Source organism: Marmota flaviventris, chromosome 9 (genome assembly GCF_047511675.1).
Source record: "Marmota flaviventris isolate mMarFla1 chromosome 9, mMarFla1.hap1, whole genome shotgun sequence".
NCBI classification, from domain to species: domain Eukaryota; kingdom Metazoa; phylum Chordata; class Mammalia; order Rodentia; family Sciuridae; genus Marmota; species Marmota flaviventris.
The window spans coordinates 8143234-8159129 of record NC_092506.1 but is presented as its reverse complement, the minus strand read 5'-3'; the positions used below and the strand labels follow the sequence as shown (position 1 = coordinate 8159129).

Sequence of the window (15896 nt, the reverse complement as noted above, 5' to 3'; positions counted from 1 at the left end):
CCCTAGTATGGCTGCAATGTTTCTTTTTTGAGTGGCAGCTGGGTCCCCATTGTCCTGTTCATCCCCTGGAACTGGGACTGTGTGGCTCCTTGCATCCCAGCAGCCAGCATAGTGTCCAGCACGGAGAGGGGGAGGGGAAGAATGTCCAGAGGCCACACAGTGAGCAGTGAGGGAACTGGAATGTCCTCTTAGCCTCTTTATCTCTGAGACACGTGCCACTGATCCCAGTGCGGTGTGGCCTGTCCAACCTGCTTGCTTTCTAGATGGGAAACAGGCCTGGCCGGTTGCTGTCATTTGTCCACAGCTCTGTCTCAGTCCAGTGTATACAGCATGGGGGTGGGGCAGGGTCAAGAAAAGAGGTGCCCACTCCCATCTGGAGTTCAGAGGAGGCTTTTTTGGGAGGGATGGTGTCTGAACCAGGCTGTAGCATTTGGCAGACAATCTGGGTAAAGTTGAGGAACATCAGGAGGGGAAGAAGTAGGTCCTAGTGAACGAATCTTGGCATATCAGAGGACACCAAGGCAAAGCCCAGAGTCCCTTTATGACCCTGGAGGGTGCCCAACTAAGGTTACCTCTCTGGAGAAATTAGGCCCAGAGATGCAGAGGACTCCATCACCGTTGCCAGGAGCCAGGAGCACTGTGGACCTTCCCCTGGCTAACCTTGGGGTCAGCCCTGGCTGAGTCGCTGGGAGGAGGCTAGTGGCCTGCGCGGTGTGGGGGGAACTATAGCAGGACTCCAGGGGCTCCTGGCTGTCTGAACCCGGAAGGAGGAAGCTGCACAGGGTGTCTGTGGCTGGGCCTGGGATCCCCTAGTCGGGGACTTCCTCTTCCTCTCAGGGCAGGTGTAGCTGCCACAGCAGGAGGACTCCCTGACCCCGGCATGGAGGGGGGCAAGGGGCCCAGACTCAGAGACTTCCTGAATGGGAGTTTGGCCACCTGGGTGAGGGGCAGGTGGGAGCGGGGCTAGGGAGGGGAAGTGAGAGCAGCCGGCAGGCACTGGGGCTGCACCGAGGCGTGTGGCTGCGGTCGAGTGAAGTCCAGGGGGCTGGTCACTGGAACCGGGTCTAAAACGCGCGGACCAGAGCCATTGGGAGGATAGAACATCGATGAGGAGGGGTCCTGGGGCTCTTTGGGGGCAGGTTAGAGGGGTCTAGGATTCACTGTGCTGCTGGGGGTCTCCTGCCAGTCCTTCTGACTCCTCTGTTCCCCACAGGCCCTGGGACTAGCAGGGCTGGTGGGGGAGGTGGAGGAGCCAGTCGGGGAGGAGGAGGAGGCAGAGGAGGAGGAGGAGGAGGAGGAGGAGGAGGAAAAAGGGTCCCTTTGCCCAGAGAAGAGGTTCCTGCGGCTCAGCGATGGGGCTCTGCTCCTCCGGGTGCTGGGCATCATGTAAGGGCCATCAGGGACTGGTGGCAGCCGCCAAGGGATCTGCAGGGAGGGGGCCGGCTGGGCTGGTGGGAGGACCCTGAGGATGATAGGTGGAGCCTGCTCCTGGGAAGGTGGGTTCCTAAGCCCACCTCCCTGCTACCCCACCTCCCCGCATTGCCACCTGTGTCCACAGTTCCCCCAGTTCCCGAGGGGGACCTCGAATGGTCAGGGGCCACGAAGGACCCGCGGCCTGGAGAGTATGGAACCTGAACCATCTGTGGGTCCGACTGAGGGACTTCTACCAGGTGAGGGGTGGGAAGGGAAAGCCGAGCCGGGAGGGGGATGCCCTGCGGGAAGGCGCCTCTCACATCCCTGTCCCCACTCCAGGAGGAGCTGCAGCTGCTGATCCTGTCGCCACCCCCAGACCTCCAGACATTGGGGTTTGACCCCTTCTCAGGTGCTCTCCCCTCCCCCATGCCCCCTGCCTCTACCCCCACTCTGCAACCCCCCTAATCCTGGTCGCTTGTGCCCTGCAGAGGAGGCGGTGGAGGAGCTGCAAGGCCTCCTTCGGCTGTTGTTGGGGGCGTCAGTGCAGGTGAGGAGGGGCGGGAAGGGCAGGGTGGAGCTTTGGCGCCGAGGAGGGAGACCCTGCATCGGCCAACCCGCTGCGTTGTCTGCGCAGTGTGACCACCGGGAGCTCTTCATCCGCCACATCCAGGGCCTCAGCCTGGAGGTCCAGAGCGAGCTGGCCGCCGCCATCCAGGAGGTACCCGTGCAGGTCGACAGGCTGGGACTGACACCGGGGACATCCTCGCCACCCTCCTTCTTCTGCTGAACCACCCTCTGTGCGCCCCTAGGTGACCCAGCCTGGGGCCGGTGTAGTGCTTGCGCTGTCTGGGCCTGAGCCTGGGGAGCTGGCGCCTTCGGAGTTGGAGATGCTGTCCCGGAGCCTGATGGGGGCGCTGTCGAGGCTGGCCCGGGAGCGTGACCTGGGGGCCCAGGTAGGGGGCAGCAGGAGCCCGGTGGACACAGCTGTGTAAGGGGAGTGGGTTTGGGGGCCCAGGTGTGCGGGTAGGGCCTGGGGTCCTCGGTTATTACAGTGTCACAGCTGGACTCCTCTTGTGGTGGTGGTTGGGAACAGATGTGGGGAGGCATGGGATTCCTGACCCTTAACCCTTGACCTCCTACAGAGGCTGGCAGAACTGCTGCTGGAGCGGGAGCGGGCCCCCTTGCTGCCTGAAGCTCCTACAAAGGCTCCTGCGGAGGGTTCCTCGCACCATCTGGCGCTGCAACTGGCCAATGCCAAGGCCCAGCTGCGGCGCCTGCGGCAAGAGCTGTGCGTGCCGGCAGGCTGGGGAGGGACCGGAGAGGAGGGGGCCCGCTGAGGCCTGGATGGGGTCGCAGCTCCGCTGGGGATGGGAGGGGCCGGGGCTGGGGACCGGCTGGGCGTTGCGGTTCTCTGATGCCCTGCATCGCCCCATGCTTTCAGGGAGGAGAAGGCCGAAGTGCTGCTAGACTCCCAGGAGGAGGTGCAGGGCTTGGAGGCCGAAATTCGAAGGCTCCGCCAGGAGGTGCGCTCCCAGGCTCCCCTCCAGTCCAGTCCCATGGCCTCTCCAGCCCCGCTCATTCACGTCCCTAGTCCCTCTCTCTGGTCCGCGCCTGGCTGGTCCCAGCTCCGCACCGTCTGGCCCAGGCCCAGGCGCTGTCGGGACAGGCCAAGCGGGCCGAGCTGTACCGCGAGGAGGCAGAGGCGCTGCGGGAGCGGGTGGCCCGCCTGCCCCGCCTGCAGGAGGAGCTGCGGCGCTGCCGGGAACGATTGCGGGCGGCCGAGGCCTGCAGGGGCCAGTTGGAGGTGAGGAGCGGGGCGGGGCCCGCCGGGGGCGGAGTCTGGGGGCGGGGCGAGATTGGGCCGGGGGGGGGGGAGAAGAGGGGCGGGCTTTATTGCGAGTGGGGGTGTGTGACCATCACAGCGAGGGGCGGTGGGTGAGGACACAGGCAGGGGGTGGTCTGGGGCAAGCCCTCTTGAAGATGAGCCAACGGAGGGGAGAGATGGGGGCTGTGTGAGGGTAGGAGGTCCTGAGACCAAGGTGGGGACAGGGGTAGGGGGGTGGGTCTGGAATGAGACCCTGGCGAGTTGGGTGGACTGAAGAGTAGGACCCGGAAAGATGCTGCCTTGAATGGCGGTTCCAGGGGCAAGTTACTGGGCCTGCACCAATGGGCCTGGCCGTGTGCTTGGGGACGGTGCCTGGGGAGACCTTGGAGGGAGTTGGACCGACAGGGACGCGAGGCAAGGGAGGGTCCCAGGGTCTGTGGTGAGCCCAGGGGAAAGGGGTTGGGCTCCTCCAGGTCCCGAGTGCATGGGGCTGCGTCCCACCATTGACTTCTGTGTCCCCTACCAGGAGGCACGGGTGCTCTCAGGGGCCCTGGAGGCTTCCAAAGTTCTGCTGGAAGAACACCTGGAGGCTGCCAAAGCCCGCTGTGCCCGCTTGCACCACACCCAACGGGAGAACCTGCTGCTGCACACCCGGCTGGGCGAGGCCCTGTCGGTGAGGTTGCCTGAATGATCCCTGCTGGGTTGACCTGTGGCTCTTCTCCCTGTGACCCCTGCTCGTGGTGCACCCTCTAGCAGTGCTGCAGCCCCCACACTTGGTCTGTCCGTGGTGGGGGAGGCTGGTCTGACTCTGCCCCCTCCACCCCTAGGAGGTGGACTCCTTGCGACATCAGGTGGACCAGCTGACAGAGGAGAATGTGGAACTGGAGCTGGAGCTTCAGAGGAAGCTGGAACCAATCCCTGGGTCCCCTGTGGAAGGTGAGGGGTGCCACGATGCGAGGGAGGGGGGGGCTGCCTATGGTTTTCTGCAGCTGTAATGGGAGGGGTTCTGCCTTAATCCCCCTCTTTCCTCCAGGTCTTTATGGGGTTTGTGTGAGGAGCTGGGGAATGTGGGTGGAGTCCTGACTCGGCCCCACCCTTCCAGCACCCCTGCAAGGAGCTGCCCCTTCCCTGCAAGATGAGATGAGGGAGGTTGAGGCTGGTCAGCTGCGGACCCTCCAGAGGGAGAATCAGGAGCTTCGAGGCTTGCTTCAGGTGCTGCAGGGACAGCTAGGTGGCCAGGTGAGTCCCCCCCACCGACCGTCCTAGCTGGCCCCACCCTGTCCTCCTTGGGGCTGGCTGACTCTCTCATATGCTCTCAGCGCCCCCTGCTGGAGGAGCAGAGCCCGGACCCTGTGCTTCCTGTGCTGGATGCAGCTCCCAGGACTCCCTTGGCCTCAGACCACAGCTCCCAGGGTTTGGTTTGCCAGGTCAGGCATCAAGGTCCCCAGTTGGCTCCCCTGACATCAGAGTCAGCTTTCAAAGGGTCAGCTGAGTGTCTCCAGGCATCAGATTCAGACCTAGAAGTGACAGAGAGGCCCCTCCATGTGGCTGCCACGGCCCCCCGATGTGGCTCTGATGTGGCTGCCCAAGAATCAGACCCTACTGTGGAGACACGGGGGTCCTTGGAGAAAGATGACCCTGGAGTCTGTCTCCGGAGTCCCATCTCTGTGGTCCCTCCTCAGGAACCAGAGATCAAACTTGACACGCAGCAGTTGCCGGAAGGAGAGACTGGGGAGAGAGGGGCTCCCCAGGGCGGGTCGGGGGCTGAGGCCCAGGATCTGCAACAGGAAGGCCCTGAACAGAAGAGGGGGTCCTCAGAGCTCAACCTCTGTGTGCCGCTAGAGGAGCGGGAGACCCTGGGCAAGGGGTTGGACCTAGCCAAGCCACAAACAGAGGACGGGGGGCATGAACAGAGGCTGAAGAGAGCAGTCAGGGAACTGGCTCCTCAGAAACCAGTGCAGAAGTTGGAAGGGGCTCCTGATGTCCAGCCCTGGGAGGGACTGATCCCAGGGGAGGTCCTGGCCAGTAGTATCCCAGAGCAGGAGGCCTTCGGGGAGGAGGTGATGCGGCTGAGGACAGAGGTTGTGGCCCTTAGGGCTGAGCTGGAAGCCCAGGCCCGAAGGCTGGAGGCCCGAGTCTTGGAGGCTGCCCAGATCTCTGAGGAGCTGGCCCAAGCACGGAGGGCAGAGGCTGAGGCCCACCGGGAGGCAGAGGCCCAAGCCCAGGAGCAAGCCCGGCTGCGGGAGGCAGTGGAGGCATCTGGCCAGGAGCTGGAGGCTGCGTTGAGGGAGCGGGCGGCTCTGGCAGAAGCGCTGGCGGCAATAGGCCGGGAGCGGAGGCAGTGGGAGCGTGAGGGACCCAGGCTGCGGGCCAGGGCTGAGGCTGCTGAAGAGCGCGCGCAGGTGCTGGAGAGCCAGGGCCGCGGCTACCTGGAGGACGTCGAGAGGGAGCGTCGGGAGAAGCAAGCCCTCAATGAGGTACGTCCGTCAGGGCTCACGGCCGGGGTAGAAAAACGGGCTCCGGGCTGGTTGCTGGAGTTTGGGGTTTTAGATTTCACTGAGTGCCCAGCACCAAACTGGGGCCTGAGACAGAAAGGCCAGGTCCACCCCTGCCCTCCCAGGACACAGTTGGAGGCTGTGCCAATGATGGGGTGGGTGCAGGAGGGGTGAGTCTCTGGGTACCATCACTGTGCTTGGGCTACAGCAGTTTTCTCACCTCCACACCCGTGCCTCCTCCTGTAACATGGGGGTCTAGTCCTTGTTGTCTCAGCACATCTTTGAAAGGCCGAGATATGGTGTAGAGACCCAGTTCCTGCTGGGTCAAGGCATGTTGAAAGTGACCAAGAAATGGTTATTCAGCTGGGCATGGTGGGCACGCCTGTTATCCCAGTGACTCAGGAGGCTGAGGCAGGAGGATCGCAAGTTTGAGGCCAGCCTCAGAAACTTAGCAAGGCCCTGTCTCAAAATAAAAACTAAAAAAGCTGGGGATGTGGCTCAGTGACAAAGCATCCCTGGCTTCAGTCCCCAGTACCAAAAAAAAAAAAAAAAAAAAAAAGAAAAAAAGAATCTTCAGGGAGGAACCATGAAGATAGATTGTACTAGATGGGGAAGGACAGGACTTTTTATCTTATTTTTTTGGTACTGGGGATTGAATTCAGGGGATTGCTACCATTAAGCTATAACCCTTTTTAATTTTGTTGAGAGAGGGTCTTGCTAAGTTGCTTAGTCCATCCTTGAACTTGTGGTCCTCTGCCTCAGCCTTTGAATCGCTGAGGTTACAAAGGTGCATGACTTTAAAGCCTTCAGGATGCTCAGGGCCCACAAGGAGCAGGGGCCTGGGGTCAGCTTGGAAGGTGTTGCTACTCCATCCTCAGCAGGGAAAACCGCTCAAGGGTGAGAGTGTGGGGTTCTGTTTGAGGAGGGTCACCTCAGTTGGTCTGGGCCATCCGGAGGCAGTAGCAGGGTTGCAGGTGGCTGGCACAGGGACAGGGACAGAGGAGAGAGAAGGCCTGGAAAAAGTTGCATTTGTTCATTTATACATGTTTTAGCAGCATCTCTATGGTGCCAGACGGTACCAGGTGTGGGCACACAGTGGTGACCGGGCAGCTGGCATGGCTGTGATTACATGCCAGGTGGCAGAGCCATGGAGTCCAGCCCGCAGCTTGGACTTGGGAGGGCCACATCCGGGAAGGCTTCATGGAGGAGGAGGAGGGCAAAGGGCAGGCCCAGTTGTGGGAGGGTGGAAGGCGGGTGGAGAGGTGAGGTGGAGAGTGGCTGAGCAGGGTCCTGCTGGTTGGGGTTTAGGCTTCTTTCCCAGCTAAGGAAGGAGTTGGCATTTTCCCCTCAAGGGAGTGGGCAGCCACTGGAGGTTTAAGATGGGCAAAGTGGTCAGTCCCCATTGAGAGGCAATTCAGGGAAAGAGGGCACCACAAGGCCATGGGGAGGGCGGTTGGGCCAATAGGTGCCCGCGCTGGGGGCGCTTGGGTGAGGAATTGGGAGTTCTGGCGTGAAGAGCGTCCAGTTCCGTTCTGCGGTACAGACCGGGACCTGAGATCCACAGAAGGGGAGTCATTACTCAGATGACCGTTGGGTTGACTGGAGTTCGGGCTTATGCAGGGCAGGTGCTCCCTGAGGGGTGTTTGGGAATGGGAGGATGGTTGTGGAGAGGCTGTCTCTGGAGTGGACTCTATGGGGTGTCACCAAGAGATTCTGTCAGGCCACAGGAACTGCATTATATCCCCAAATCCCTGCTTTTCAGCTGTGTGGCTTGGGGCAAGGTACTTTGCCTCTCTGAGCCTTCGTTTCTTCACCTGTAAAACTGGAATAAAACTTTACCTGACATACAGGATCTTATAATGGACCAAGAGCTTGGGGTAGGGCCTGGTCCCCACTGTGTGCTTCATCAGGAGAGGAAGAGGGAACCCATAGTGGGGCAGGGAGGGTGGGGTAAGCCTGGTGGGCTGAGAGTGCTGGCTCCGAGGACCTAGAGGGCGGAAGCCACTGGGCACAGGGAATTTTGTGATTTCCTGGTTGGAGCAGTTCCTGGTGCTACCTGGGTGTGGCCCAGGAGGAGCCGGCTGGCTGGGGAAGGCAGGGGACCAGGGGCCTCTGGGGTGTGGAAGCCTCTCAGGCTGGGGCTGGGGCTGAGGCTATGGGCCTCTGCCTTGGTCACATCCCCTCTCTCCCCAGCCAGCAGTACTTGGGCCCTAGAGGTCACTGGTGGCTGGCCAGGCAGCAGTGCCTTGTGGGACTTGTAGTTTTTTTTTAGAAAGAGGCCATGGCCATGGATGAAGGGAAGTGCAGTGCCCCCTCTGGGGCCTGGGTGGGTTGTTAGGCCAGGACCAGCAGCAGAGGCTGGCAGGGTTGGTTTCTAGCAGCAGGTTGTAGCAGGTGACCGGCCAGTGTCACCTGCCTGTCCCCCCATGTGTCAGAATGGTTTGGCCGACATCCCTCTGGGGCCCGCAGGCCAGAAGAGGCCTCCCACCCTCTCCCCCTGAAATGGTGTGGCCCAACCGCCAAAGATCACAGGCCCTGACCCACCCTTGAGGTCTCCACTGTGGTTAGGCCTGGGAACCCCCAAGTTCTCGTCCTGCCAGCCCTCTGTGGCCATCCCCCTGTGGTGGAAGGTGTGCTGCAGGCCTGTGCTGAGTCCCTGTTGCCTTCACATGGCTGGTGTGAGGCTCCGCAGGGCACACGCCCCTCTCCCTGTGTACACGAGAAAGAACTACGGGCTGCGAGAGGTGAAGACTTTGCGCAGCTCGCGTCTCCCACTCGGGGCGAGCCACCCCCAGATCCTTCATGTGCACCCTACGGGCCGCCAGACTTGGCTCCTATATTACAGATGGGGGAGCAGAGACCCAAAGGGTTGGGGACATCCGCCCCAAGTGGCAGAGCAAGGGCAGAAAGCCGCCCTCCACTCCCATGCCTCACCCCGGCCCTCCTCTGCCCTGGGTCAGGCCCCGCGCCTCCGCGCGCCCTGAGCCTTCCCCTGCCCTCAGGAGCTGGAGAAGGCCATGCTGCGGGGCCGCGAGCTGGGGGCCCGGCTGGAGCACCTGCAGCAGGACCTGGAGCGGGCAGCGCTGGAGCGCCAGGAGTTTCTTCAGGAACAGGAGAACCAGCAGCAGAGGTGGGGGTGGCGCCCGGGGATAGGAGGGCAGGCAGGGCATGGGGAAGGGAAAAGCCACGGGCCGGGTGCCAAGGCCTCTCCTGGCAGGTACCGGGGCCTGGAGCAGCGGCTGGAAGCTGAGCTGCAGGCGGCGGCCACCAGCAAGGAGGAAGCATTGATGGAGCTCAAGAGCCGGACCTTGCAGCTGGAAGAGGAGCTGTTCCGGGTGAGGCCAGGCCCGGGGACCCGGGCCCTGGCCAGCCGTCATCCAGGGCTGCTGTCCCCTGGCCTTCCCTGGCTTCTTGGCAAGCTGTTCCTCTCACACCCCTTGGGGCTTGCTGGAAGCAGCACCGGGCTGGGGGTCAGGCGGCTGTGAGGCCTTTTTGGGGCCTGTCTCCCCTGTTCCTCAAGTGGATGGAATCCCCGCTTGAAATGGCTGCTGTGCTTGTCTGGCCTGGGCTCCGCCACCTTCCAGTGAGCCCAGTTAGTGCCATCACAGCGAGTCAATGACGGTCCCTGTGCCATCCCCATGTGGCCACTGCCACTTGCATGTCCCCACTGCCTTACAGCTGCGCCAGGGCTCTGGGGGTCTGGAGACGGAGGAGCATGCTGAGCTTCCGATCACAAGGACACACAACGGGCGGCTCATCGAGGTGGAGCGCAGCGTGAGTGTGGGTGTTAGGGTGTGGGTGGGGGGGTCAGCTCTGTGGCCACCTCTAACTTTCCTTTCGGGGCAGAACGCGACACTGGTGGCAGAGAAGGTGGCTCTGCAGGGGCACCTCCAGCACCTGGAGAGGCAGCTGGGAAGTCTGCAGGGCCAGGCCCAGGAGCTGCTGCTGCAGAGTCAGAGGGCCCAGGAGCACAGCAACCGCCTGCAGGTGGGCGCGGCCGGGTTGACCCCGCTCCCGCCCTTTGGTATTATTTTATGCCCTTTCCCTCCCCACTCCCCCAGGGAACTAGCTGGCTGCCATTCCCTAGTTCGTTTATGCCTATATTGTCCTGTTCTGCACTCTTCCCCCGTCCCAGTCCCCAGCCCCGACAGCTGTACCCGTTTCACCCTGTCGTTTCCCATCTCAACCCTCTCCTCTGCAGCCAGCCCTTATCCTCACTCCTTCCCCTGTGGCCTACGCTGGCCCCCCTCTATCCCATCTCTGCCTGGGCCTCTTGCCCTCCCCTGCACAATCTGGTGCCACCCAGTCCCCAGGATGCCTCTGTCCTCTTCTGGCCCATTAACCTCTTCAGTTGGCCTTCAGCTGTCCCCCCCCCCGTCCTCTGCCCTTGGCCCCTTTCCTGTACCCCCTACTAGGCCTGGGGTTCCACCACAAGGCTCCTTCCTTCCTTGGTCCTAGGCCGAGAAGTCAATGCTGGCAATGCAGGGCCAGGAGCTGCACAGGAAGCTGGGGGTGCTGGAGGAAGAGGTGCGGGAGGCGCGGCGGTCCCAGGAAGAGACCCGTGGGCAGCAGCAGGCTCTGCTGCGGGACCATGAGGCCCTGGCAGAGCTGCAGCGGCGGCAGGAGACAGAGCTGGAGGGATTGCTGGCACGGCACCGAGACCTCAAGGCCAACATGCGGGCGCTGGAGCTGGCCCACCGGGAGCTGCAGGGCCGGTGCGCACCCCCGAGGATGTGGCTCCTCCCTCCAGCCACCCGTTACCCAGAGCAGGTTCCTGGCAAGTCTGACCCACCAGGAAGCCACACCTGTACCCCACCTTTGTCCTCTGATGTCCTTAGCTGCTGCTGTGCCCTCTTGGGGGCATGGGCTTCCCACATGGCTGGGCTCCTCTGTTGGGAGTGGTGGCACCCCCAAATGGCATCGTGCCCTGTGGCTTTATCTGGTTACCAATGCTTAGGAGACGACAGACCCCAGGTCAAGACAAGTCAGCACCCACTTGCCACGGCCCCAGGGCTCCACAGTCCTCTCAGTCCCTTGTCCATTCAGGCATGAACAGCTGCAGGCCCAGAGGGCCAATGTGGAGGCTCAGGAGGTGGCCCTGCAGGCAGAGCGTGACCGCCTCATGCAGGATGGACATCGACAGCGGGGCCTGGAGGAAGAGCTGCGGAGGCTGCAGAGTGAGCATGAGAGGTACCAGCCCACGCGGGCTCAGGGTTCCCCTCTGTGAAGTGGGTCCCCGTGTGGTGGTCACTGTCCCTGTGGGCCTGCTTTGCTTCCTCTTCCCAGCCTGGCCCCTCTGGCCCCTGGAAAACAGTTCTCTTTGCCTCCAAAGAGCCCAGCTGCTGCTGGCAGAGGTGTCCCGGGAGCGAGGGGAGCTGCAGGGCGAGCGTGGAGAGCTGCGGGGTCGTCTGGCCCGGCTGGAGCTGGAGCGGGCACAGCTGGAGATGCAGAGCCAACAGCTGCGCGAGTCCAACCAGCAGCTGGACCTGAGCGCCTGCCGGCTGACCACGCAGTGTGAGGTGCGGTGGGCGGTGGCAGCGGCCCTGGGTGGCCGGCCTGCAGGGGGGCGGGGAGGGCCCACCAGGCCGCCCTGCACCACAGTCATTCCTGACCAGTGCCACCACCTGCCAGCTGCTGAGCGAGCTCCGGAGTGCCCAGGAAGAGGAGAACCGGCAGCTGCTGGCCGAGGTGCAGGCCCTGAGCCGGGAGAACAGGGAGCTCCTGGAGCGCAGCCTGGAGAGCCGCGACCACCTGCACCGCGAGCAGCGGGAGTACCTGTGAGCAGGCCGCTGGCGGGACGCGGCACTCCTGGGGGGCTTCATGGGGAGCCCAGGGGGTCCCAGGAAAAGCGCCAGACCCAGCGCCCAGGCTTAGTCTCACCAGCACACTTGCACGCGGGAACCTTCTACTGCGCTTAGCTCCTCCCTGGGCCTTCCAGGGCCTCATCCCCCGCCCCCCACTCCTCCCAGGGACCAGCTTAATGCCCTGCGCCGGGAGAAGCAGAAGCTGGTGGAGAAGATCATGGACCAGTACCGCGTGCTAGAGCCTGGGCCCCTGCCCCGGACCAAGTGAGGCCCCCTCGCCTCCCTGGGGCTGGGATCCTGCCACCTGGGCCCCTGCCTGCCCTGTCCTCTAACCCCTGGCCCAGCTCAGGGGCAGGCCCTAGTGAGGGTTAGCCTGGCCTTTGCCATCCCTGACCACCCGCCTTCCCTCCTGCCTCCCGTCCTGATGCCCTCTTGTGCCCTCTTGCCCCCAGGAAGGGCAGCTGGCTGGCAGACAAGGTGAAGAGGCTGATGCGGCCCCGGAGGGAGGGGGTCCCCCATGGGGGGCCACGCCTGGGGGCCGATGGGGCTGGCAGCACCGAGAGCCTGGGGGGCCCCCCGGAGACGGAGCTCCCCGAGGGCAGGGAGGCGGATGGGACAGGTGGGTCTGAGGGCCAGGTGACCAGGAGGTCCCTACCCCATGTCCCCCTAATGGCGCCTGCCTTACTGCCTGCCTGTACCCATGTCCCCGCTGGCCTTCCCTGCTGCCCACCCCGACCTGTCCAGATGCTTTCAGCCACTTTTTGTCCTGGGCTCTTGGGGTTCCTCTTGCTGGCCCTTCCTCCTGTCTGCTGTCACCCACCCAGTCCTACCCCATCCTAGGACCTTGCGGTGGCAGGGTCTTTTTAGAGAGAGGTCATTTATCCTAGATAGCAGATGAGGACACTGAGGCCCAGGGAGGGAGGTCCCTTGCCCAAGGTGAGGCAGCGAGTCAGCTCCAAGGCAGCATAGGGCCTCCGCGGCCACCTCGTCCGCCTGTCCCCTGCTCTGCACTGTCGCCTGTCTCCCTGGTCCTGGGCAGCCTCACCCATGGCCACCTCTGCTTGCCCGGCACCCCCTGCACTTCCCTGACACCTCCCTGCTGTGCCTTTCACAGGGTCCCCTTCACCGGCACCCATGCGCCGGGCCCAGAGCTCCCTCTGCCTGCGTGAGGAGACCCTGGCAGGGGGACAGCGGCGGAAACTCAGCTCGCGGTTCCCTGTGGGGCGAAGCTCCGAGTCATTCAGCCCAGGGGACACCCCCCGGGAGCGATTCCGCCAGCGCCGTCCAGGCCCCCTGGGAGCACCCAGTGCCCATGGCAAAGGTGAGGGGAAAGATCCTTGTCCCTGTGAGCCCCCAAGTCCCTGTGTGCCCACCGCCTTGGCAGAGGGGACTTCTTTCCTGTCCTCTGGTCTTGGCCCCATGGGCGCAGCGGCTGCCTTGTGTCCCCCAGGACCTGTCGTGGAATGGGATGGTCCCAATAAGACACTCCAGGAACACGAAGCAGACGCCAGCCGAGAGGGTGAGTGGGGTCTCGGGAAGGATTGGGGGTCTGTCTCGCTGGGGCCCCTGGGAGATTGACTTCATTCATTCATTTTCTCATCTGACAAGGATCCATTACAAAGTGCCAGGTGGTGTGCTACTGCAGATATAGCAAGGGACTTTCTGGTGTAGGAAGGCAGACAGAAACAAGACGCATGAAAATCGTTATTATCAGCCAGGTGTGGTGGCGCACGCCTGTAATCCTAGCGGCTCGGGAGGATGGGGCAGCCAAGTTCAAAGCCAGCCTCAGCAATGGAGAGGTGCTAAGCAGTTCAGTGAGACCCTGTCTCTAAATAAAACACAAAATAGGGCTGGGGATGTGGTTCAGTGGTCGAGTGTCCCTGAGTTATTCCCCGGCACTCCCCGCCAATCCGCCCCGAAAAAAATCATCATCTACAACAGTCCTGCCCAATGGAAATAGGATGTGAGCCACATGAGCAGTTTTTACTTTTCTAATAGCTTCATCACCTGTAAAAAGAGACAGGTAAAATGAATTTTAATAACATTATCTTGGGGGCTGGGGATGTGGTTCAAGTGGTGTGCGCTCGCCTAGCGTGCGTGAGGCACTGGGTTCGATTCTCAGCACCAGGGCAGTCTTTGCACATAAATGTGAAATAAAGATGCTGCGTCCACCTAAAAACTGAAGAGATAAATATTATAAAAAATAACTTTATCTTATTTAACTCAATATGCCTGAATGTTACCATTTCAACATGTAGTCCTATAGAAGGTCACCGTGAGACATTGACATTATTTCTTCCTCCCGAGTCTTTGAAGTCCAGTGGGTATTTCCCTTGGATGCACATGGAGTTCAGCCCCAGCCCCTCAGACCATGTCGCCCCAGAATGTCAGAGGTGACAATGCTCAGGGAAGGAAGTGGGGCATGGAAGAAATGGGGGGTGCGAGAGACCACGTGTGGCTTCCATGAGGAATGCAGTGGCCTCGGAGAGGAGAGGTTGAAGCAGACTTGGAGGTGCCAGTGTGCTTGGGGACTAGCAAGAGTACAGCTTGAAGGAAGGTCTGGCCTGTTCCAGGGCTGGCTAGTGCGGCCTGTCTGGAGGAGACAGAGGGTGGGCAGAAGGTATGGGGCCCCTGTGGTCCCCTGGAGTCTGGGCATCCTCCCGAGGGAGGCAGGCCTGAGCTGAGCATTTTCTTCCAGGCCTTGAGGAACCGGAGCCGGAGAAACATCCCCTCACCCCTTCCCTCAGCCAGTGACAACTCAGGGACAGTCAGCTCACGAGACCATTCTACTCGCCGCTGGAGTGTCAGTGGGGTTCCCGGACCGTCCAAGAGCTCCGGAAGCCAGGGCACCCCAGGGCAGTCTTTGCACAAAGAGGCCTGGGTCCCTGAATTCCCCACAGCCTGCCCTGGAGCCCCTAGATGGGGTTGGGACCAGCTTGTGGGTATTGGGGACGGCCCACGAGTGGCCCCTAGTGCGGCCCTGCGGTCATCACTGAGGAGGCGGTCTCTGGGGGATCCCTCAGCTGAAGGAGACTCTCAGGAGTGGGCAAGAGAACCCCCTGCCAGGTCCAGACGGGGAGCCAAGGCCCACTCCCTGGGGACCGTGACCTGGGCTGATCTCTGAGCCTTGGTTGGAGGGACATGAGAATAAAGCTGGGCTGTGACCATCTGAGTCTGTGCTGTCTGTTGGCTGCATCCATGAGCTGGAGGTTCCAGGAACACCTTTAGGCCCAGTCCTTCTGATTGGTGGGGATCTGTGGCCGGATGGCCTTGGGTGGACAGGGCAGCAAAGGGCACCGGGATGTAGCCAGCCAGGTTTGCCAAAGCCTGGAAGTGCCAATGGGTGTGAAGGGGGTGGTGTGCTGGGCAGCCAGCTGCGGCTGGGGCCTGGGCCCGGGTTCTGGGCCGCAGGGTAGTGTGCTCCCCGTGGTTCTGCCCTCCCTCCCCAGGGCACCCTCCTCTCCCCTTCGTGTCTTCTGGCCTCCTCATCTTTCCCCCACCCCTTTGGGGTTGAGGCCTTTCTTGGGTAGCTCACAGCTCACTAGGTGGAGTGTCATCTATAACCAGGAGCTGCCACAAGTGGTGGGAGGGACACTGGGACTCTGATCAGGACCTCTAGGATGACACCTGAGAAGGAGGCAATTAGGCTGGGGACAGGATGTGAGTCAGTGTACCTGGAGCCACCCAGGGGAAGGAAGGCGGGGCTGCTGGGGGCTGACCTGAGGCAGGCTGAATTTGGGGGCAGGTTTAGCTGGGAGGGTGGCTCCTCCCTCCTCTCCACAGGAGGGTGGAGTCAGGGCAGGCCGCTGCCCTCCAGTGGACAGAAGAGCTGAGGGCCCCCTCCCGGAGGTCTTAGGGTTGGGGGCTCTTGTGGCTGCCCAACCCTGCTTGGTGATTTCTGAAGGCCAGGCCAGCCAGGGGTTCTGGGCCTGATGGGAGAGGGGACTTCCCTTGTGTGGCTTTGGTATTCCTTTTCTTATTTCGCGGTGCTGGGGACTGAACCCAGGGCTCGTGCATGCCAGGTGAGTGCTGGCCAGTGAGTCATGCCCCAGCCAGGTATTCCTTCCTGAGGCCCAGTTCCTACACTCTCTTAGCCCTCCTGGCACCCAGAGCCAGAGGACCCCTGGAGGGACAGGAGCTGTCTGAGCTGTGCAGGCAGCAGCTGGCCTCGCCTGCTTGTCTCTCAGGTAAACAGTCAAGGAGTGACCAAAAGGGAAGCTTCTGAGCGCATCCTTGCAGGCCTGTAACCCTGGCCACCCAGAAGGCTGAGGCAGGAGGGTGGCAAGTCCACCCTGGGCAAATGAGTGAAACTGTCTCAAGATAAAAAATATAAAGGGGGTGGGAGATGTAGTTCAGTGG

At 62.1% G+C, this 15896-nt stretch overlaps 1 protein-coding gene across 2 annotated transcripts; it reads left to right on the top strand.

Annotated features, from left to right (window-relative positions):
- Positions 1–834: 834 nt before the first annotated feature.
- Ccdc88b (coiled-coil domain containing 88B) lies at positions 835–14709 on the top strand. 2 transcript variants are annotated; one of them, XM_027944020.3, is made up of 27 exons: positions 835–940; positions 1214–1386; positions 1559–1670; positions 1753–1822; positions 1902–1960; positions 2048–2131; positions 2223–2366; positions 2556–2701; positions 2855–2936; positions 3059–3217; positions 3765–3911; positions 4066–4174; positions 4341–4477; positions 4558–5715; positions 8736–8863; positions 8951–9068; positions 9412–9507; positions 9580–9720; positions 10192–10448; positions 10780–10923; positions 11066–11252; positions 11365–11510; positions 11703–11801; positions 11990–12156; positions 12652–12858; positions 12988–13056; positions 14236–14709. In XM_027944020.3, the coding sequence occupies exons 1-27, from the start codon at positions 881–883 to the stop codon at positions 14289–14291; spliced, it is 4455 nt and encodes a 1484-aa protein (XP_027799821.2). In that variant the 5' UTR covers positions 835–880; the 3' UTR covers positions 14292–14709. The 2 variants fall into 2 exon arrangements, with proteins under 2 accessions (XP_027799821.2, XP_027799822.2); XM_027944021.2 differs by lacking the exon at positions 1214–1386.
- The last annotated feature ends 1187 nt before the right edge of the window (positions 14710–15896 follow it).